Source organism: Pezoporus wallicus, unplaced genomic scaffold (assembly GCF_028554395.1).
Source record: "Pezoporus wallicus isolate ANWC-B61680 ecotype Strahan unplaced genomic scaffold, APGP_CSIRO_Pwel_v1 contig_8110, whole genome shotgun sequence".
Classification (NCBI taxonomy): domain Eukaryota; kingdom Metazoa; phylum Chordata; class Aves; order Psittaciformes; family Psittacidae; genus Pezoporus; species Pezoporus wallicus.
This window is the reverse complement of record NW_026641787.1, coordinates 461,479-483,587: the sequence shown is the minus strand read 5'-3', so window position 1 is coordinate 483,587 and position 22,109 is coordinate 461,479. Positions and strand designations below refer to the sequence as shown.

General features: G+C 48.8%; 2 protein-coding genes across 3 annotated transcripts; both read left to right on the top strand.

Moving 5' to 3' along the window:
• Nucleotides 1–10,804: 10,804 nt before the first annotated feature.
• MIEF1 (mitochondrial elongation factor 1) lies at nucleotides 10,805–17,478 on the top strand. 2 transcript variants are annotated; one of them, XM_057425355.1, is made up of 5 exons: nucleotides 10,805–10,925; nucleotides 12,825–12,973; nucleotides 13,104–13,284; nucleotides 15,249–15,511; nucleotides 16,577–17,478. In XM_057425355.1, exons 2-5 carry the CDS (start codon nucleotides 12,830–12,832, stop codon nucleotides 17,381–17,383), a joined length of 1,395 nt encoding a protein of 464 aa, XP_057281338.1. In that variant the 5' UTR covers nucleotides 10,805–10,925; nucleotides 12,825–12,829; the 3' UTR covers nucleotides 17,384–17,478. The 2 variants fall into 2 exon arrangements, with proteins under 2 accessions (XP_057281338.1, XP_057281339.1); XM_057425356.1 differs by lacking the exon at nucleotides 10,805–10,925 and adding an exon at nucleotides 11,398–11,530.
• Nucleotides 10,812–11,367, top strand: LOC130607872 (mitochondrial ribosome and complex I assembly factor AltMIEF1). Its single transcript, XM_057425359.1, has 2 exons — nucleotides 10,812–10,925; nucleotides 11,122–11,367. The coding sequence occupies exon 2, from the start codon at nucleotides 11,147–11,149 to the stop codon at nucleotides 11,357–11,359; it is 213 nt and encodes a 70-aa protein (XP_057281342.1). The 5' UTR covers nucleotides 10,812–10,925; nucleotides 11,122–11,146; the 3' UTR covers nucleotides 11,360–11,367.
• Nucleotides 17,479–22,109: the final 4,631 nt, after the last annotated feature.

Genomic DNA, 22,109 nt, shown 5'->3' with positions numbered 1-22,109 from the left:
CTGAAGCAGGAGGGTTTCCATTGCCATTAACTCATCCCATCCGGGCTCCACATTCCTGTGTTGTCCAGCCCATTCCCACCCTTGTGCCTAATTCCTGTCTTTGTATCTCTCTCTTTTTCCTTCCTATTCCCATGTTTAGAGCAGTAAAAAGCATCAACAAAAATAACTTGATTGCCAAATAAGACCAAGACTGGAACAGAATGAAGATGAACATCTTTTTCTGATCAAACTGGGATGAAGTGTATCTTAGCTCCTTCCACATCTCATGTGCTATAATGCCTGCTTAGGTGAAAAAGACCCTCTTTCTGTTGTTGTTGTTGTTCATGCTGTGTCTTCCCCACAGGTGGAAAAGCTCCTTTGGGAACTGAGTGGAGGGCAGGTTTGGAAGGCAGAATGCTCTTTCCCCAAAGGGAAGCTGTGGCTCTTCTAAGTCCAGATTTGTTGATGCAGCAGGAGGGAGTCTTTCAGAATCATGGGGTCCTTGTGCCAAGCAGCCGTGTGGAGGTGTTTAGTGTAGAGAGATGATAGAGAAATGGGGACCGAGCTGGCAAAGGAGGAGCCTACATTGAACAAGATGAGAGCAACAGCACTGAGGCTGCAGCACAAGGGGAACGCGCTTTCCCCAGGGGCAGCCAGAGAAGAGCAGGTGTGTGTTAGCTCCCGGGATTCAGTAGCAGAAAAGTATGGAAGGAAGGAGCTGTTTCTCATTTTCACTCTTGCAAAAGAGCCTGAGGTCTATTCTCAGACCTTTGGCTTTGCTTTATCTAAGTGACAACACAAGCCCAATGGCAGGCCTTGCTGAGAACAAAAGACAAGGCAGTGCATGGGTGTTTTGGCAGCACCAGAGCCCCATGAAGCAGGGGCTAAAGTGCATGTGTGCTGGGTTCTGTACCTTGTTTTCTTCTATAGTGGGAGCAGCCTCTCCTCCGATACCAGCCCTTCCCATTAATAGGCGTCCTTGTGGATTTTTAGTGCACTGCATGTCACTGTTTTGTTGCTGAGGTATCTTGGGAGTTCCAGATGAGCCCACGCGTGCAATATCTGCATCTCCTGTTCTTGAACTACAGCCTGTTGCCTTGTCTTGCCTCTCCTCCATTATTTGCTCCATCATTCTCTATCTTTTCCTCTGAATTGCTTCTCCCTTCTGCCCCCTCAGACAGGTTGAGAAGATCCTGCTGGAATTGCAATGCTGGGGCTCTTCTGCAGGACTCTGGCCCTGTCCTCCTCCTGGACTTACTCACTTCCTTATTCTTAGGAAATTAAATATAAACCAGACTTCTGTTGTGGTGGGAGGAAGGGGCTTTACAGATGAAATGCATTCTTTTTTGTTTCTCAAGAGTCACTTAAGCACTTTTTGATTAAAGGCCAAACCAGTCAATGTTCCTATCTAATTTGTCTGGCTAACCCTGTGTTTATTATCCTTAGGGAGCTAGAGTTCTTGTCATTAACATCTTCCTTCTTGTCCCTGGAGGGCACGGGTACTAGCAAGCTGACTTTTGCACAGTGATTTTCCAGGGTGGTGGTTTGCCCTCTGTCCAGCCTTGCCTGTACTGCTGTGCTGGCACTTCTGTCACCAGTGCTCAGGGGGTCAACCGCCCTCCCAGACAACCTCCACAAGAGGTGTGGTGGTGAGAGCAGCAAAGAAAGCAGGTTTGTGTTGGATCCTCATTTCCCAGTGCTGAACTCTGAGGTGAGCATTGAGGCTCATTGATTTTGCCTGAACCAGGTCCTCAGGTTTGAGAAAGGAAGGACTAGAAATCTCTGTCCTGCCTGTGCACTGGGACCGAGATCAGACCACCAGAGCCCCATGTCTGTTGGCTGTTGCAGCCATGTGCAGCAAAGCCACATGCCCACTGTCCCTTTGGCAGCAAAGCTGGCATGTGGAAGGATGAAAATCATCACCAGCCTTTCCCTGCAGCTCTCTTCAGCCTCTCTGATTTTCTTCCCCAGAACCTTTCCACCTTCAAATTAACTGGTGCAAAGAAGGGCCAGGTAGTAGATGAAGCAGTGTGTGAAACCCCCAAGCCTTGCTCTTTCAGTCTGCCCATCTCTGTTCTTGCCTTTCTTTGTGCTTCCCACCTGAAAAAGGGGTTCTGTGCCTATGCATGGCTTTGGACCAGGGAAGTCATCTTCCTTTTTTGCCGGCAGTGAAGGAGAGGACATGGGCTTTGATGGACCTGCAGCAGATGAGCTTGCTAAAGCAGAGGGAACAGGGCAGGTTGGCTGTCTTTGCCCCTCTGAAGGGCTGGGTAATGCCATACCCAAGTGACAGACATAAAAGATGGAATGTTTTTGGTGCCTGTGTGGTTGTTGTGAAGGAAAACACACTCATGTCCACTCTTGCTGTTGCTTTCTCTGATCCCTGCGTCCTCCTGAGGTCTTTGCTGTCATGCAGCTCAGGCCAAGCTGCTCTTATGTCTCTGACAGGTAAACAAGGGTACCTTGTGGCTTCTGGGTATTGTACAAGTTGGGGTGGAGGGAGAGTGTCAGAGCAGAATGGGTATCTGTTCCCCTCTGTGCTCCTTGGCTTGTCCTTGTCAGATAGTAGTGTCTATTCCCCTCCTGAATATCCCCCAGGCTCTGTCCCTGTCTCCCAGCTCCTGCCAGCAATCTCCGCGGCTGCTATGCCTCTGCACTGTGAAGATACCTGTCCAGGGTCACTCCTGGTCCTATTAGCGAACACTGGTGGTGAAGAGGGAAGGGATGGCTCATCCTGGCTTCATTGACCACAAACCATGGCAAGAAAGGAGGGAAGTGAATGGGAAAATGGATCCTGAATCCCTCCATCATTGTGTTCTCTCCACCCCTCCCAAAAAATCATCACTCTGATTTCTAAGATGTTGGAAAATCTCGCTCTTATTATGGAAAGAGAGGGGGAGCTGGAGGTAAGGGGGTGGCAGGAGGGGCTCAGATCCAGCACCAAGAAAGGAGAGCTGTTTCTAATGCAATACACTGACATTTAAAGCTTTGGGGACTACAGATAATGGATTAAGAAGGGATATGAAATACTCTGAGACTGAGAATTCAAACCACTGTTTTTTCCTTCCTGTGTGGATGATGATGAAGTTTCATCCCGGAGGTAGCCCAGCAGCACTTCTGAGCCTGTGGTCCACCTGGACCTACTGGTGGTGTTGCCCCTGGGGTGGCTCTAGAACACCCTGCTTCGGCAAAAGACTGCGTGGACTTGCCAAAAATAAAATCAAATAGAAGATAAGAGCGTCTGCAAAGCTCCTTTCCACTCTGTAATTTATAAACAGCAAGTAATAATGGACTTTTTGTAAGGATAAATCAAATGTACATTCTGAAATCATTTTCTCTGTAAATGGTTGGACTTCATTTCACCCTTAAAGGGATGCTTAAAAGGAGGAGATAATAATAAAAAATAAAAACTTTACAAAGTATGAAAGGAAACCGTATTGTGTGTGTGTGTGTGTGTGTGTGAGCTTTTATTTCTGATTGGGTGGGCTGGAAAATGGGGTGAGGGAGGTTGCTTCCCACCTTGGCAGGAGTCTGCTCCTGAGGAGGGAGTTTGTGAGGGGGAGCCTGGCTGGTTTGGGGAGTGATTCCTGGTTTTGTGGGTCCAGGTCAGACTTAATCTTCTGTGTAATGTGCAAGTATGAGCACATAAAGGCACATGAGGGGGAAATGATGGCTGCCAAGCAGCTCTCATAAGAGCTAGTTAATGTGGGAATCAGCATCAGCACTCATGAAACGGTCCCTTGTGACCATCTTCCCTCCTTTGGATGCATCCACTTTTTCAGGTAAAGCTGTGGAAACCCTGGAGCCCCAAATTAAACCTCTCCACTGCAGAAGCGTCTCTCTGGTGGCTGACTTTGGGCACGATGCACGAGAGAACGTGACCTTGCTTTACCTTATTTTTAAACCTGTCTAATGTAATTTTGGCTGTTCCCATTACTCAGTATCAAAGCCTGGTCCTGCTCTGAATCCTGAAATCATCTGGCCTCAGCAGTGCCTTTGGAAAAGGCCTTTCACAAGCTCATGTGCCATTGGCAGCTCTTTCACTTTTCACCTTTTCAAGTGTCTTGTACTTCTGGTTCACTCCTGGTCCCATTTGGAGATAGTGACTGTAAACATCATAGGTTATTTCCTTACAGTCATTAGATCCAGCACATATGCTCTTCCTTCTTTCTTCAACATCAGTTGATGTTTTCAGTTCTCCTCTTGGGGAAGGGTATCCATCAAGCCTGAGACTTGCACTGTGCATTGCTTAACACCTTTCTGTTGCTTCTGTCTCTGGAACAAAGGGCCTGGAATAAACATGCTACCCAAAATTAGCAATTAAAATTTCCTATTAGGAATTTTTAATGTTCTTAGTGATAGCTGTATTTTTGTGCCCAAGTAGGGGATAATCTAAAAATAGATGATTGCCAGAATGCCTGAACTTCAGATTTTTCAAGAGAGGAAGAGAAGAATATAAGCTTAGGCCAATGATAATTCAGTGAGACGGTTTAAGAAATGAGAGTTGACTAGGTTAGAAGGTTCTCCCATGTTATTTTCTTTGCCTCCAGCACGAAATCTTTTACTGGCACTAACATTATTTTAAGAAGAAATATAAATGGCATTTCTTGAGTTTCTTGCGAGGCTTTAAAAAAAGGCATTGAGAGAATCCAGGTCTTTTTTCCCTGCAAAGCCCAAGCTTCTGCTGTGGAAGTTCAAAGTTCCTCTGTGAGCAAGGAGTTGAATCTCCCACAAATCAGTCTGCGATAGAGACCTTCATTTGCAGGTTCAGTGCTGACAGTCAGCTGAGTGAGATGGACACGTGGCTCCACTGCCGGCCTTATATACCATCTCTTGGAGAGTCCCTCAAGACATCAAAAGGGATCTTGGTGCATGCACCCTGGTTATGGAAATGGAGCCTTAAGACCGTATTGAACCAGGAGTGCGCAAGCCATCCAATTCCAAGTAAATCCCATGTGTTTTGCAGAGTTTCAGTACCCCAGCATGTGTTACATGGAGAGATGCTCTAGCATGACCTGCCTGGGAATAAGCTGTTTCTCCTGAGCTCTCCCTGTATGTCAGGGATGCCCAGTGCACCAGTGCTCGGTGCGGACCAGGTCTGTGGCAGACCCTCAGTCTGGCTTCCAGAGGGGCTGGCTCTGGCTGATTCCACATCAATGTCTGCAGCAGATTAGCCTATCAGAGAAAGGACATGCTGTTTCCAAACACCATGGTGCTGGGAAACTAAGTGACTTCAATATAAGCTTACAGCACCTTTTAGAAAGCTGGAGAGAGGATACCAAGAGCCTGGCTTGCTGGCTGTTTGTTTTTGTTGCTCAGATACATTTGTTCCCAGTGTAAGGGCACAGCTTAATATGCTGTTTAGCAGGGACAGTTAATTTTTAATTATTAGTTCAGTTGAATATCATTACTTCTAAATCTCGCTGCTTTAGTGGCTCAGCTGGGGAAGCAGTGAGGTCCCGCCTGGCTGGCAGGTGGCCCATGGAGCAGCCAGGGACAGAGTCACCCCAGCCCTGGAGAGCGTCACCAGCAAACGGCTTCACGCTCACGTGCCCCCAGCTGCAGGCACCAGCTGCCCTGCTTTCCACGGCGCCACGTCACAGAAGATCTGGCCATAGCCATGGCTGAAGGGAGGCATATTCTTGTTTCCTGGCACTGGCACATGTTTCTGTGGCTCATGGGTACGCTCATACCCCGGCTGTGTTAGACCTTCACCCTGTAGCAAGCTTTGCAGGGCAAACCAACCTCAGAGGAGCCATGCAGAACTGTCCCATCCATGGAAAGTGCTGCAGGTCACTGAGTTGAGAGGCTGACATAAGGGATGTAATGCATGGACACTGGGGAGAGGAGCCTGGCTTGGGGCCAGGCTGCTGCAAGCTTTGCCTTTGTAGCTGCAGCAGGGACAAGCACGTTCAGCAAAAGGGTAAAGGATCAGTCCACTTCAGCTAATGCTACTGTAAGCATCCCTGAGAGCACCAAACACAAACCCTTACTTGGAACTAGGGAAAATTTGGCAGTCCTGACATTTCCAGTGTTTCTGGGTGTGCTTTTATTTCTTAAGCAAAGTGAGAAGAGAAAATAGTCATTACCATCTTTTGAAATTCATTAGAGCTACGCAAGAATACAAATCTTTCAGAGCCATCTCTCTCCTCACCCTGCCAAATGAAATGCAAAATAAAACTCCATTGTTTTGCTCCTATGTTTCTTGTGCCTTATGGCTTGAGTCGTGGATCTTCTTGGCTGGAGTCCATCCCAGTAACGATTTAATTTGGGAACCACACTTCACCTTTCTAAAAATAAGGAAAACTGAGAAGAAGACCAAGGAGGCTGTGCTGAATAAAGATCTGAAATGACTTCTCTGGGATCTCAAAGAAAATATGTTACCCAGAGAACGCATAAAATCAAATATTATAAGCCTGCCTCTATGCAGCAAACTGTTTCCTGGCATTTTAGCCCTGTTCTACAGTCTGGACCTTTTCCAAAGAGAGAGCAACAAATCATCACTCATATCTTTTTTATTTTTTCCCCTCAGACACTTAGTAAGAACCAGGCACATACACAAAAATAAAAGAATGTAGAAAACATTTACCCACTTCTGTTTGGTTCCCAGTGTTTTTAAAGCATTTGACTCAAACTGTTACCCACAAGTAACTGTCAAACTCTTGCAGAACCAAAACCAGACAGATTTCCCCAAATGGGACAGAAATAAATCTAAGCACCCGTGACTTAATGGGACAAGACATGCGATAGGTACTTTCACCTAGAAAAAGAAGAGAAGCAGCAGGATATAGCAGCTCTGCCTTCTCAGGCTGTATGTATATACATGGGAACAAAGCCTACATGATGCTGAGGGTCCAGATACCCCTTACACAAATTGAATCCCATGTTCATGCTGGGAGGACCTCACTGCAGCATGCAGCAGGTGGAGGAGCACACAAAGCCTGTGGTCAGCATGTGGACCCTTGCTCAGGGGGGAATGGTGCCACCAGCTGCAAGCTCTCAGCTCTCTGCAGACACTTCTGCTGCAGAAAGCCCATGAGGCTGTCAGAGTGATGCAAAACTGCAAGGATAACAGCGCTTACAAAAACAGGGTCTCTGAATGGCTCTGGAAACCTGCAGCACACAGCTGCTGAAAAACGGGAAGGGGGGGAGGCAATAAATAAAAAGAAGTCCCAAACAAACCCAGCCACAGAGAAATTTGGCTGAAGAAACAGGAGTTTTGCTGAGAATGAAGGTGAAAGAGGACCAATGGCAAAAATACCACAGCAGCATTTTAAATTGTTAGGTAAAACTGAGCTTCTTCAGTGACCATCAGTGCAGACCCTCGCAGCACCAGCAGCTCTGCATTGAACAGGAGACTGCTCACCACTGGCAATGTTTGCAGCTCCCTGGACTGCAGGGCTGGAGGATGAGGAGCTGAAAAGCCCCACTTCAGCAGCAGCAGGGCTGGGAACCTTTCCTTTTCTTTCTCCCTGGCAAAAATACACCCTAAGTGTGGCTAGTTACTCTCTGTTACTAAAATGTAGGTCTTGGCTGTAAATCAGGAATGTCCCTTGAAAGGTGCCACCAGAGCCACCGTTGGTCCTCTGCCCCTTCTGGCTCCTTGCAGCTGGAGAACAGGAGCCTGAATGCCATTATTCTTCGTGATTGCTTGAGAAAAAGTAAAGAAATAGGACTGCAATGCAAGGGAGAGCTGTGGAACAGTTAGGCAAAAGGCCTCTGGCCATGTCCATTTATTACTAGATATTAAGGGTATTAAGCTCAAGCTCAGATGGCATTTGTGAGTCACTAACCATCTTCCCTCACATGTTTGGGGATTGTTTTCTGGCTCCTGTAAGATGCCAGAGTTCTGTTTCCAAGCACAGCTCTGTGACCCTGCAGAGCCCCTCCAAGATGCCATTTGCTCTGCAGGTCATGTTCACCTTCCTGCTGCCCAGGGGATGCCCTGCTCCCTGCTGGGAATGGTCCCGCCCTTGAAAATGGGTGACGGGAAGCCCTGGGGATGGCACTTGACTCCCAAGAGCAGAGACGGCAAGCTGGGCTCAGAGGTGGCTGCTGCTTTTGGTGGCCATCAGAGCCCGCTGCAGGAGCCACCTGAAGAAGAAGACTGGCTGCAAGCATGAGAATATAGACAGAGGAGTGGCAGCTCCAGAGGCTCCCAGGGAGGCAGGGAATGGAAGGATGTGTCTGTGCCTTACCCAGGGTAACAACATGGGTTACTGTGCCCTGTCACCCGTCCTGCCTTTGGTATTTCACAAGATCACATAGTCCTTTAGGGAAACAAAGGCCATTATTGTTCTCCAGGTGCACAGCTAAGCTGTGTTCCCTCCTCTCCGCCTGCACCTCACCCCAGAGGGGCAAGTAAATTCCCTTTCTTGCATGGACACAGGCTGGAGTCATGGGAGCACCCCATTCCCAGTGGGGTGATGGGCAAAGAAGCCATCAGGCAATAGGCTCTGCAGGAAACAGGGCAGCAGGGACAGCATCCCAACTGGGCAGCAGGACTTTGGGGATGCTGGCTGGGTCCCCACCAGCATGGATGCGTGTGGTGGGTCAGCAGAGGAGCTGACCAGGCTGAGAAACACATCAGGAAGTGGGCAGAGAGAGTGGTTCCCGGGGGGGGGCTAGGGCAGTGGCTGGAGGAGTTGACAACACGCACACAAAGCTGCTGGCAAGGGGCCCAGGAGCTGGCGGCCAGCCGGGGTGGGGGGAAACAAAGAACACCACTAAAACAGGCACAACCCAAGGGGGCCAGGCTGGGGAGGGGGAGCTTGTGGAGGCCTGCAGTCCTAGGCTGCCATAGCAGGAAGGCAACAAGGAGAGGATCAGGTCTGTAAGTGCATCAGGGGTTTGCTGCACGTAGCTGCATGGGTTTTGAGCCAGACTTGAGATCTGGGTCTGGGCTCATTGGCGTACCTGCCCAGAGGTGACAGAGCCTTGTTGTGAGGAGTGTAGTATCTCTGTGGATCAACAACCCAAAGAGGAGGCAGGAAGCTGGGAGGAAGGTTCAAAGATTGATTTTCATTCTGGCAGAAGGGTGGGGAATGCGAGCGCTGCCTCTGAGGTCCTGGATAGCTCAGTATATGACCTGACGATCTGGAAACAAAGATGAGCAATATACCAAACATTTTTAAGAGATGACTCAAAGCTATGGACTCTTGAGAAGATCAGAAAGGACTGTAAGTGAAAGCACTAATGTGGCAAATGGGCAACACCACATGTTTGCCAAGGCTTAACTGGGCACGTGCAAAGTCAGAAAGAAGAAAACAAATCGCACGTAAGTATTACTAAGCTCCAGATGGTCTCTAGCAGCTCACGAAGGGATCTGGATGTCACACAAGCCCTGGTTCTGTGAGTAGCTGCAGCTTAAAAAAAAAAGACCAAAAACCAACCCAGCACACACAAAATATTAGCATGCAGAAGGAATAAGGGGAGAATAATACGGAAAATATGATAATGTTATTATGTAAATCACTAGCGTGGCCTCTCTGGGAATACTGTCTGCAGTTCAAGTAAGCCTTTCTCAGAAAGGGCTGATTAGGTGCATGGCAAACTCATTCACAAAGAGAGATCAAGATGATTGGGGTTGTTTATCTCGGAAAGGAAATGAACAAAAGGAGATTGGCACAGACCAAGCCAGTCCGGAGCTTCTGGTTTTCTTCCTGTTCAATTCTATCACTGTCATATCTGATGCATGAGAAGTGCATGAAGTGATGTGGCTCTCCTCTGTCACACGCGGTTTGCTATTTCTCTCACCCTCTCCACCAGAAAAGGTATGACACATGTGGTAATGTTTCGTATTTTGGTAGGATCTGGGGAGGAGGAGGAGGTGGCTAAGGAAGAATCATTACTCTGAAGAGTAGGAATAAGGTAGAGGCAAGGATGGAAAAGGAGGATTTGCACGTTGACAGAGGGGCAGAAGGACCTGGCTTCGGGAGGCTCCTTCCATCTCCTCAGGCAGACCCTGCAGAAGCTGCCAACTGCTGCCCTTCTCCCAGAGCCCTAGACACTTCTAGACCAGGTCTTGGGGCTCCTTGGAGGTAAAGATAAGGAGCCTGAATTTGGTTAGTTATTCAGTAAAAAGCATCAGGGTAGTCGGAGGTACCTTCAGACTGAAGAACCGAAGAAACCTGCTCTACTTACCCCACATTACCATGCGCAGCCAGCAGCGACCGCAACAGCCTGTGCTATGGCTGCTGACACGCTGCTGCAGTGTGCTGAACTCCCCTCCTTGCTCACACGAGGCCGTTTGATGGCATTTAGGCCTGTCAGATCCAGAGCACTGAACGGAAAAGCCCTATTAGCGCCGTTCTGGGCCACGGGAAGCGCGCTTGAGGGCACACGGAGCAGCCAAGGCCAACAACCCAGCCCATTTCACCGCAGCACATGAAGCCCAGGCTGCTAACGAGTCCCTCCGTCCCTCCATGGCAGTACAGCCCGACTGCTCCACCCTCGCCTGTCCCCGGCCAGCCTGGGCCCCTCCGAGCCGCACCGCGGGGTCTCACTCGTGCCCTCAGCCCTTCCCCACAGCCTTTCAGGGTGTCCCCGCCGCCTCACCACGAAGCTGTCACCCCCTGAGGCACACGGTCCCCTCAAACCCAACCCCAACCGGGACCTGGATGGGGGCAGTCCCGCTCCCCGCCGGCAGGGGGCAGCCTCCCGGCGCGGGCTCGCAGCGCGGAGCGTCCCCTCGCGCTCGCCGTACGGCGGCAAGCACTAAGCGGCGCCCGGCCGGTAGGGGGAGCCAGCGCCGCGCTGCCACAGCGGCGGCCGGAAGGGATGGTTTGGGCCCCGGCGAGCTCGCTCGATGATTGGCGGAGGCCGGGGTCGTGCTCCGGAAGCGGCTCGGCCATGTTGGTGGGTGACCCCGGCAGCGGTGCCGGGAGGCAGGCGGCGGTGGGGTCCGCCGGTGGGCAGCGGTTGCCGTGAGGGCCTGGTCCGGCACGGTGAGTGCGCGGCGCCGGGCTTCAGGGGCCATTGTGGGGTACGCCCGGGTGCGGGGCCTCGGCGGGGAGCGGGGGCTGCGGGCGGCCCCCCGCAGCCTCAGCAGGGTCCCATCAGAGAGCCCGTTGTCCGCGGCGCGCCGTTAGACGGTTCCGTCCCTCTGGGAGGGAAAAGCTGACTGGGATCACTTCTCTCTAGGTTGCCGTCCCCGCGAACATCCCCCATGGCAGCGTGGTCCCGGCAGGCTGTGCTGAACCTCTACCGCGCTCTGCTGCGCCAGGGTCGTGGGCTGCGCTACACCGACCGGGATTTCTACCTGGCTTTCATTCGCCGCGAGTTCCGCAAGAACCAGGGGCTGCAGCGGCTGGAGGACAAGGAAAGGCAGTTGGAGAAGGGGCAAGCTTTCCTGCAGAGCAAGCTCGGGGGCCTGGTCTAGAGAGTCCCTATAGTTCCTTTTGGCCCCACTGCCATCTTCCTTCCAAATACCCTCGCCAACCGAAAGAGATGATTAACGCTCCCTGACCACCATTGCCTTGAAGAAGCCCGGAAGGTGCCTTCACAGGCACAGCAGGAGGGCTCTCCTCGTTACAAATGCATTAGGTCACAGGTAGGTCATTTACAGTGATACAACCGTGTTCTTTGCATTGCTGTTACGGTTAGCTTTGTGAAAGTGCATTTTTTCTGCCTAGGGATGAAGAGTGATGGGGTTCCTGGTTCATCCCGGTTCATTCAGACTGAGGTTTCAGCTTGGTCTTAGAAAGACCTAAGGACAGTTTTAAACTACCCAAGTGGGGCAGAGTCTGAGCTTTTGGCACTGGCTTAGAAAACAGAGTTTGATTCAGATTGTGAGAGTTTCGTGGTGTTTTCATGCCGTTTGACTGAGGACCCCTCTATGGGTATAGCGGTGGCAAAGTGTGTTTTACACATGTCGTTCGCCAGGGAGACTCTTTAAAGTTAAACATCAAGATGAGGTTAAGTGGGAAACAAAAGTACATGTGTAAGAAAACATTAAGGTTCATTGTCTAAAAACTGATTCTGGGAGTGGATTCTCTGAAGCTTCTGATTTGTTATGGGTATGCAGTTGACCATCCCTGCATTGCCTTGTCTGTGAGCAAAACTACATGCATTAGAATAAGAAAGTAAATTAGCGTAAAAAGCACCGTGCTTTGTTTGAGAAGCCCAGGTTTGAAAGACCTGAATGGTCTTAGAGTTTTACATAATAGACAGGATTTTATTGCAAAATATTGCTCAAGTGTTACTTTCTTTTTTAAAAAGCATTAGGTGATTGCACAGTTACAGAATCATAGAATGGTTTGTGTTGGAAAGGACCTTAAGATCACCTAGTTCCAACCCCCTGCCATGAGCAGGGATGCCTCACACTAGACCAGCTTGCTCAGGTCCACGTCCAACCTGGCCTTGACCACTGCCAGGGATGGAGCATTTACCACTTCTTTGGGCAGCCTGTTCCAGTGCCTCACCACCCTCACAGTAAAGAACTTCTTCCTTATATCTAACCTGAACTTCCCCTCCTTTAGTTTAAACCCATTACGCCTTGTCCTATCACTACAGTCCCTGATGCAGAGTCCTTCTCAGCATCCTTGTAGGCTCCATGCTTTGATTAGAAGCCCCGCATCAAATCTGGGATGTCTTTCTCCAGGTTATAAACGGAGCTGAAAGCAAAAGAAATGCTGTCATTGCAGAGCTTGATCAATACTGTTATCGTGTCTTGAGAATAAGCAGCTTTCTGAGGGAAGATAATTAAAGAGGCTGCAGAATTAAGTAGTCCCTTCCTATGGCTACGTGCTAGCAGCCCAAGAGCTGTGAGCATGGGGTGGAGAAGGGAGTGAACTGTTGGGGTTGTGTGTTTTGACCTGTTTGCTTAATGCTTCTGCTCCTTCCAGGTGAGATGGCAGGCGCTGGGCAGCGCAAAGGGAAGAAAGATGACAACGGCATCGGCACAGCCATTGACTTTGTGCTGTCCAATGCTCGGCTTGTGCTGGGTGTGGGTGGAGCTGCCATGCTGGGCATCGCCACGCTGGCTGTCAAACGGGTGAGCATGGGGGCACCGGGGTGCTGGAAAGAGGGAATGGGAAAAGCCCCAGGATGCTGGTGCTAGGCTGGATAAAATGCAAGTGATAGGCTCTTAACGACTCAAACTGTGCCTGCTGATGTTTCTTTAGATGTACGACCGGGCAATCAGTGCTCCCAGCAGCCCCACTCGCTTGAGCCAGTCGGGAAAGAGGAGCTGGGAAGAGCCAAACTGGCTGGGCTCCTCCTCACGCTTACTGACCCAGGACATGAAGACTAGCCTCAGCCGTTCCCTGCAGACCCTTCCCACTGATCCTTCAGCTGCAGACACGGGTAAGGAGCAGGGGGATACTTCTGCATTACAGAGTTGTCCAGGCCTGTAAACCTTGTATTCATTTAAAGGGTTACAGGAAAAAGAATGCTCTGTCTAGCTCAGGGTTTTGATATTTTCTTTTAAACAAGTCTGTTGGTAACTTCAAGAATTAAAAGTCAGGTTGGAAAGTAGTAAATAATAGTCATCTGTTTGCATTCTTAATTCCTCTTATGGTTTTGAGCTTTATTCTCCCTCAGTCTTTTATCTTTCAAGCTGAATACTTACCTGGGCAATCTTTCCTGATAAAAAAACATCCCATTCCTTTCAAGCTCTTTGTTGCTTTTTTAGACCATTCCAGTTTGTTTGTGGGTTGTTTTTTTCTAAGAGGGGAATATGCAAATTGTGAACGTACTAGCATTTTATAACAGTATTTTCAGTGTTATTTCTACCATTTTCCTAATAATTTCTGTAATGCTGTTTGCCTGTTTAGTGCTGTTTATCACTAAGTTAGTCTTCAACAGGCTATGAAAAGTGACCTGCAATTCTCCTTCTGAGTGGGATAGTAAGTAATTTAGAGTCTCTCAGTGTTTGTTATATGTGTTTGCTTGTTTTTTCTCACTGATTTTATCTTCTATCCCTGGTCACTTCAGGAGAGATATACTTGGAGATTTAAAGTAAAAATTAGGATCAAGCTTTTAACTTGATTTCCAGATTCTCTGAAGGAAAGTCAGCTTCAGGATGGCAGTGGATTTTCTGCTGAGGATTAGGCAGAGCTAGGCAGCTGTGTTAAATAGGGTTTAGATCATTTGATCAGAATGCCCAAAGATGAGTATTGAGGAATACAACCACTGATGATGGTGTCTTGCATTCTTGACTTAAAAATAACTTAAAATGGAAAAATAAGGGATTTTTGTTTCATGAACAGGCAATGAAGTCTGGTTCCCTGTGGTTTTGTGGGCCATTTCCATTTCACACAAAACCTCAGATCTGTCCAAAGCCTCCAGTGGGACAAGAGACAGCAGCTGCTGAGGTTGGGCAAGATGTGTTTGTGTGCAGCTTGGTCAGCCATTCTGCATGTGCTGCGTGGCCAAATGCCTGTTGCCGAATAACTGTGCGACAGCTGATTGCCTTAATGGGGCCACTGACTTGGGGTTTCTCCTGCACCCGTTAGGTACTAGAGCCCTTCCAATGACCTCTTAGATCTGTAATTCTCATTCATAACTTCTGAAACTCTTGGTCCGTGTTAAAAGGATTCTGAAAGATAGATGGAAACACTGCCATTTCTTTAGGAAGCCAGTCAGACAAAAAAGGGGCTTAGAGAATGTGTGCAGGTTAGACACTGCTTAGTAATGCAGGCGGCAGCATGAAGCATTGTGTTGTGCCTAAGAGTAGGTCCTCTTTTCTTTGGACAGTGAAAGCTTGAGGGAAGTTTGCGTTTGGGGCTATGACGGCCTGAGCTCTGCTAGCCCCAAGGTCTGTCACCTCATCATCCTGATAAGTGTTGGTCAGGCTCCTAACAACTATTTCATTACACGATGGTGTGATCTCCTCTGATCTTATTCCAAATCCATTATAATGTTAAAAACATAGTGAGATAGTGATGGTTGTTGAAGAGTGTCTTATCCACTGGTCTGGCATCATGCTGAGAGCTTCTGAACTGGTAACAGTGCTGAATTTTTGATGAAATTGAACTGGGGTGCTGCCCACATAACCATTAACGTCATGTCAAGGAAGTAATCTTGGTCTGTTCTGGCTAAATTCCAAATCTAGTAACTTGTTTTCATCTGGTTTGTTGCTTGTAGTAGTATCTTTTGAAGTTTCTCAGCACCTCCCTTTTGACTGGTACCTGTGTAAAGCATGCAAAATGTCTGCTAAAAGCTTTCTGAGACTTCGGAGGCTGCACTTCGCACTGCAGATTTTCTTCTGCGGATCACTTCATGGTGAGACACTGCAGAGGATCAACAGTTTTCCTTCTGTCTTGCAGACTTTTTCCGACCCACAAAGCCCAAGCCATCTGCCAAGAGGAGTCAAGTGGAGCTGAAAAAATCTCGCCTTCGCCTGTCTCTGCAAGAAAAGCTTTTTGCTTATTACCGAAGGAAGGTGGCTATCCCAGGAGATGAGCAGGCCCGGGCCAAGCAGGCAGCCGTGGATATCTGTGCTGAGCTGCGCAGCTTCCTACGTGCCAAGCTGCCGGACATGCCCCTGCGTGACATGTACCTCAGTGGCAGCCTCTATGATGATCTGCAGGTAATTCCTGGGGCCGCATGACAGGTCATTATCCAGAAGGCTGACAAGGCAGGGGCATCTCAGGCTTCCCTGTTGGCAGTGCTGTGTCAGCACAGCATTCCTCTGTAATAAAAGGCTCCTGGTGTCGCCTTTCCCACAGTGGAGCCAGGCGTTTATTTCTGCAGTACTGTTGGAACAGGCATGACCAGGCTGCTCTGGCACTGTTGGCAAAGCATTGCTTTCTGCTGGTTTATTTCTCTGGATTATCTCAGCCCTTCTTTCCTTCCCCTCTGACCCTCCCTTTAGCTGTATCTTGCTGTTTCTCTGGTAGACCTGTGTTTTCTCTCCGTCCCTTCTGTCTCCTTCCACATACATGATATTCCCCTAGAACTCCTGTGTATTCATACAGGTCTTCCCTTGGACAGCAGCCCCTGCTGCATATCTTCCTGATGTGAAGGTGCCCATGGCTATAGTGAGTGATTCAGAGGCACGCTTTTTTGTTTGAGTCAGAGCTCTGGAACGGAGTGTCGAGGGTCCAGTGAAACTTAGATCTGAGGTCTTAATCACATTGGTGAAAAGGGATCGTTAATGACCTTTTTCCAGACAACATAGCAGACCAGGTGAGGGCAGTACCTGGTTGTACAGTGGGATAATTAAACTTTGCCAATTTAAGTTTGTTTAGAAACTCTATACTCTGCTTCCTGTTTTATATTATCATGTGCTGCTGTGCCCTGGGTTAGCTGCATCTCACATCCAAGGAGTGGACTTAGAGTAATAGGAGGCAAAATGAGTCATCTATATGCAGTCCATGATAGGTCCTGAAGTATTTAAAGATTTCTAAGTAGGACATACCGCATGAGCACTAGCTGGGGTTTTACCTTGGAGCTATCCCCCTGATCATGGGAAGCAGTCCTTCAGAACATCCTTTGACAAAAGGAGGCAGTGAATCCCATACAGAGAGGAGGGTGAAGACAGCTGAATCCTTATTCCAGGTTCCTTTGAACAGAAGGCTATTTAAAGGTGGGGGATAAAACTGAGTGTGGCGAGGAACAGCATGTTCTTACTGACTTTTCTGTCTTGTGAAAGGTAGTGACAGCTGACCATATCCAGCTCATTGTGCCTCTGATGCTGGAGCAGAACCTGTGGTCATGCATCCCGGGGGAGGACACTATCATGAACATTCCTGGCTTCTACTTGGTGCGTCGGGAAAACCCAGAGTACTTTCCACGTGGAAGCAGCTACTGGGATCGCTGTGTGGTGGGGGGTTACCTTTCCCCCAAAACTGTAGCAGACACCTTTGAGAAAGTTGTAGCTGGTTCCATCAACTGGCCAGCAATTGGGACTCTCTTGGATTACGTGATCCGTCCAGCAGCTCCCCCAGCTGATTTGACACTGGAAGTCCAGTACGATCCAGAACGACATCTATATATTGACTTCCTTCCATCCCTGACTCTGGGTGACATCATCCTTGTGGCCAAACCCCATCGATTGGCCCAGAATGACAATTTGTGGCGACTGAGCCTGCGGCCAGCAGAAACAGCTCGCCTCCGGGCCCTGGACCAGTGCGATTCTGGCTGCCGTTGCTTATGCCTGAAGATCTTGAAAGCAATATGCAAGTCAAACCCAGCCCTGGGTCACCTCACTGCCAGCCAGCTCACCAATGTCATCCTGCACCTATGCCAAGAAGAGTCCGACTGGTCCCAGGACATGCTGGCTGATCGCTTCTTGCAGACGCTGAAGGGGTTGATCCGATACTTGGAGGCAGGAGTCCTCCCTAGTGCTCTGAACCCCAAGGTGAACTTGTTTTCAGAGCTTACCCCTGAAGAAGTGGATGAGTTGGGCTATACTCTCTACAGCTCTCTGTCAGAGCCAGAGGTCTTGCTGCAGACATAATGGGGCCTTACCTAGAGAAGTATTGATAGGGTTTAGCCACAATGGACTTTGATTACCACGAAAGATGTCTCCTCCATCTCTTTCTCTTTCTCTTTTTCTCTTCTCTTTCCTATCCCTCCCCTAACCCATCCACCCCACCCCACCCTACCCTCCTTTTGGTTCATTATTATTTCCTGCTGTGGAGTTGGTGCTCCCACTGAATTTCTTGGTGCTACTGGTCCATTTCCACCATCTCTGTCCCAACAGGTACCCATTGGCTATGGAAAAGAGGCTAAAACTGCAGCTCTAAGATCCTCACATCCATTCTGCCAATATTTTAAGTGTCTACCAAAAAAAAAAAAAACAAACCAAACCGAACTATGCACTTTTTTTTCCTGTAGTGCAGTTACTACAGTTAAGTCCATTTTGGTTTGAAGAAGGTGGAACTGGGCTGGTAAATCCAGTGACAATTTCAGCAGACTTGCATTGAGATCCTTTCCCCCACCCTGACTTTGCCCCATGTTTCTTTTTCCCTCCTGTTCCACACTGTCTCTTCTTTTATTTTGGGGGGTTTTAGGTCTTTTTTGGTCCCTTTGACCCAGTCATGCAGGGCAGACTGAGGGAGATGTTTTGGATAGGGTTGCTTTTTGTATTTCTGAGAGGTTAATGATGACACTGGCAGTATTTAGGGCTGTAGAGCTTGGAACAGGAGAATGCCCAGGGATCCTGCTCCTACAGAGCCACCTCATCCTTGGCAGCATAAAGGCTGAGGCTTGTCCAGTCTGCTGCAACACAGCTTCCAGTATGGGCAGTTCTCACTGAAGCCATCATAAGGGAGCAAGAAGCCTTTGTGGTCTGGCTGTGTTACAAGGCCGAAGGAGCAGGGCTTGCCATTCCTGCCTAGCCAGATCTGCTGGATGCTGCTGGTGGGAATGGCCCTGGGGAATGGAGAACAGGGCAGCTCATCGGATGCCTCTGGCCTAGAGGAAGAGAGGCTGATCATGGGGGGAGGGGTGGGAGACACACATGGGAACAGGGATTATTTTTTTCATCTTTTCCCCAGGAGATTATGGCTGTTCTGGTTTATAGGGGGTGGAAGCAGGACTGCATGCCTCAAAGGGCTCTGTGATAAGCACACGTAAGCCAGGTTCTCACCAGCCTTATATCTGTGAAGGTGACAGGACTGAGCTGGTGTCATCAGCAAGTTTCTGTCTCATACACTGATATTAAGGTACATATGCAGAGATGGCATTTGGAGATATGTTGTCTTTGCCATCTGCTCTCAGTGTGTGTTTTAGTTCCCTCCCCAGCCACCTCAGAACTGAGGCTGTCCATCCCCTTCCTCATTCCCATGTGCTGACTTTCCAGTGCTCCCAGTTTACAATTACTCTTGGAAAGCTGGTGAGGGCGCACCTTCCTGTTCTGTTTGGATCTGTTGGTAATGCAGTTCTGCCCACTCCTGCTTATGGTTGCTGTCAAGCTGTTCTCGTTTAGCTGCCCTCCCATTCACTGCTGACCATGATATGGGTTTCAGGGGGCAGCTGCAGCACTGCTGGTCTCCTTAACTAGCCACACAGTCTTTCTGTACTTTTAATTAAGCCTTCTGGCCTCTTGACTTCAAAGAGGGGGAGAGAAGGTATCCTCCCGAGTCTCTCTCAAAGACCAGTTGTCATTACAGAAATATACCTTTTCCCAGCTTTAGCACCTTTTTCCCCCTTGTTGTCCATCCTCCCTTGCCAATGGAGGGAGGTACTGCACCAGCAGTTTGGAGAGAGCATGAATCCTCTTTTCTTCCCTTCCTCTCAGGGCTTCTCCCATTTGACAGTGAAGTTTCAAGGTGTTCAGGAGTAGAACCATAGAGGGGAGTCTTTAGTCCTTGCTTTCTTTTTAGAGGCAGTGTTAGTGAGATGAGGGAGGGAGCATCTATCCCTGGACAATCCGTCCATTTTAGCCAGGATGTCAGATAGTATTCCTATACAGTGATAACGCAACGTTGCATTTTAAATTATTTAATCCTTAGGGTACTGGTATTTTTTAGACTGCCAGATGCATACTTTGAAGTCTGTGTGTGTATATAAAGTCTGTAAGTGTATAAAGGGTTAACACAAGTTTCATTTGTATGATTCTGTGTTTTGTAAGTTTTGCAGCAGTCAGTGTTGGTCAGCTGTTGATTGCTTTTCACTCTGGTTCCCAGATTTTCTTCCCCTCTTCCTTTCCCTGCTTTCCACTGCCTTTCTGATGTCAGCCTTCCTCGCCTAAAAGCAGACGGATGAGACTTGGAGCCTATGGGCTATTGGGGGAAATTCCCCTTTCTTTTAATTACTTGAAGGTCAACAAAAATATTAAAATATGTGGGTTGTCAGGAGTTCCCTGTAAGTTCATTTCTTCAGTGTCATCTCACCCCTTCACTTGGTGCTGACTCCAATACCGTGGTCTTCACATAGAATGTTGTTGAGCAGGAACATGGTTTGGAATGATCAAAACTATAGAAACAAAGAAAGGTGAGACACAAACAGAAGGAAGCCAATGTCTTAGCTGGCTTGTGTCACATACATATCTCTTTTTACACATGAATGCTTTTACTTCTTCCTGGCAACCTAATGAATTAATATTTTACGGCCATTTCTTGCTGCTATTGAGCTCAATTTGTGTATCAAATGGAGACTGAAGCTGCCTTTTTGCCTTTTCTGTAGCCTTTGCTCCACTTCACTTGAATCACTCCCATCAGTTCTTCCCTTCAGTTGTGTCCTCCTCTGAGCTAGCCACAAGCCCGTTCTCGGGAGGCAAATGCTCACTTCTACAGGCAGCCACCCCAGTGGGCAATAGCTGCCCTGGCAGTGGCAGTCTCAGCAGAGGCCAAAGATGTAATGTGTCACAGGGACACTGCAACGAGGAGTATTTCGAGAGTAGGGTCAGGCATAATTAGCAACAGAGGCCAGGAAGAAGGAGTAGGGTAAATCTTCGGGAAGCTTACATAATGCTGTACCCAGCCTGTGGGTCAGACAGACTGTTACAGCATCTTTCGAACCGGATCCTTTCAGTATTAAACACAGTACATGTGGTGATGAACAGACTGGAGGGCTCTCGCCTATGGTTAGGCTCCTTCCTAGTCAAAGCTATAGCACAAAGCAGGAGGACCTAAAGATGAATGTGAAGAGGGCAGCTCCCAGCCACCTTCCTGGCAGAGCTGCTCAGAGACAAATTGATTGTAAGAGGCCCAGAGCATGCGTTTGGTTGGTTGCTGCCTGGGCTCTCAAGGATGCTTCCCACGAGATTGTAGTCTTGTTCCCTGTAACCATGGGGCGAGGACCAACTTGCTTAGCTGTGGGGTTTCACTGTTGCTGAGCTCCACTGCTAATCCTTAAAGTCAGATGGATTTCTTTTCCCACACGTTTAAAAGCAATTATGAAAGAAAGTGGCTACTTTCTGCCTCCTGGTGAGCTGCTGTCAGGGCCCTTACTCTTAGTTAGCATGTGGGTACCTGCAGTGAGAAATGAAGAGATGATGCCCCATCTCTCCTAGGCCTGGAGGCTGCAGATTTGCAAAGGGGAAAGTCTTAAGTGCATGGTCTGTGACAGAGTGTGTGAGATTCTGGAATAAAATGACTTTCCACAGTTCCCTGGTTGTCTCTGGTGTGTTTATAAACAAAGGAGCGTCTCTCAGTGCATCACCTTCACCCTGACATAATTCTGCACCACACCAGTGGCGTGGTGTCAGTCTCAGCTTGGAGACTGACGTGCCCCTTGCTGATTCACTTGCTTTCCCTTTGTGGCTCTCTGCAACTTGTCTTGAGAGAGCAGTCAGCTCGGTGCTGCAGCTCGCTGGCTCCTGGCAGCATTCGCATCAGTCACAAGATGATGTGTAATTACAGTGCTGCGCCTCCCATCCTTTCTCTGATAGCCGCATGCCTGGGCAGGCACCTGTTTTTCATGTGGCTCCCCAGACTTCGCAGGCTTCCGTGCCTCTTAATATTAAACTTTCCTGCGCAAGCTTCCCTGCCCTTGCTCAGTTGTGTTTCTTTCTCCATGCCCATCCTGTCCCTGGCCAGATGTGCTCCTCCACTTATCCAAGCATCAGCCTTGAGGCAGTGAGGAAGCTGCTGTGCCAGGGGCCTGTGTCTGATCTAATCGAAGCTCTTCCAAGTAAGACCCAGATCTATGTGCCTGCTTGGGGTGGGGCAGAAGTGCTGAACGTCAAGTAAAGCACAAAATTGTGCTGCTTTTGATGGATCCCAGGCTCCTTACTTGTGGGAAGGCATTCTATGGGGACATTGTCCTGTGAGACTTGTTTTAATGAGGACTCGGCAATTAGCATTTAACAATCTTGGAGGCTCAGGGGAGACCTTAGAGCAGCTTCCAGTACCTAAAAGGGGCCTACAAGAAATCTAGAGAGGGACTTTTTACAAGGGCATGTAGTGACAGGACAAGGGGTAATGGCTTTAAACTGAAAGAGGGGAAATTTAGGTCAGCCATGAGGAAAAAGTTCTTCCCTGTGAGGGTGGTGAGGCCCTGGCACAGGTTGCCCAGAGAAGCTGTGGCTGCCCCATCCCTGGCAGTGTTCAAGGCCAGGTTGGAAGGGGCTTGGAGCAACCTGGTCTAGTGGAAGGTGTCCCTGCCCATGGCAGGGGGTTGGAACTGGGTGTGCTTTAAGGTCCCTTCCAACCCAAACCAGTCTGGGATTCTATGATACAAAGGGAATCTACATCTCTAACGTTTTGTTTGTTTTTTTTTTCTGATACCCCTCACCT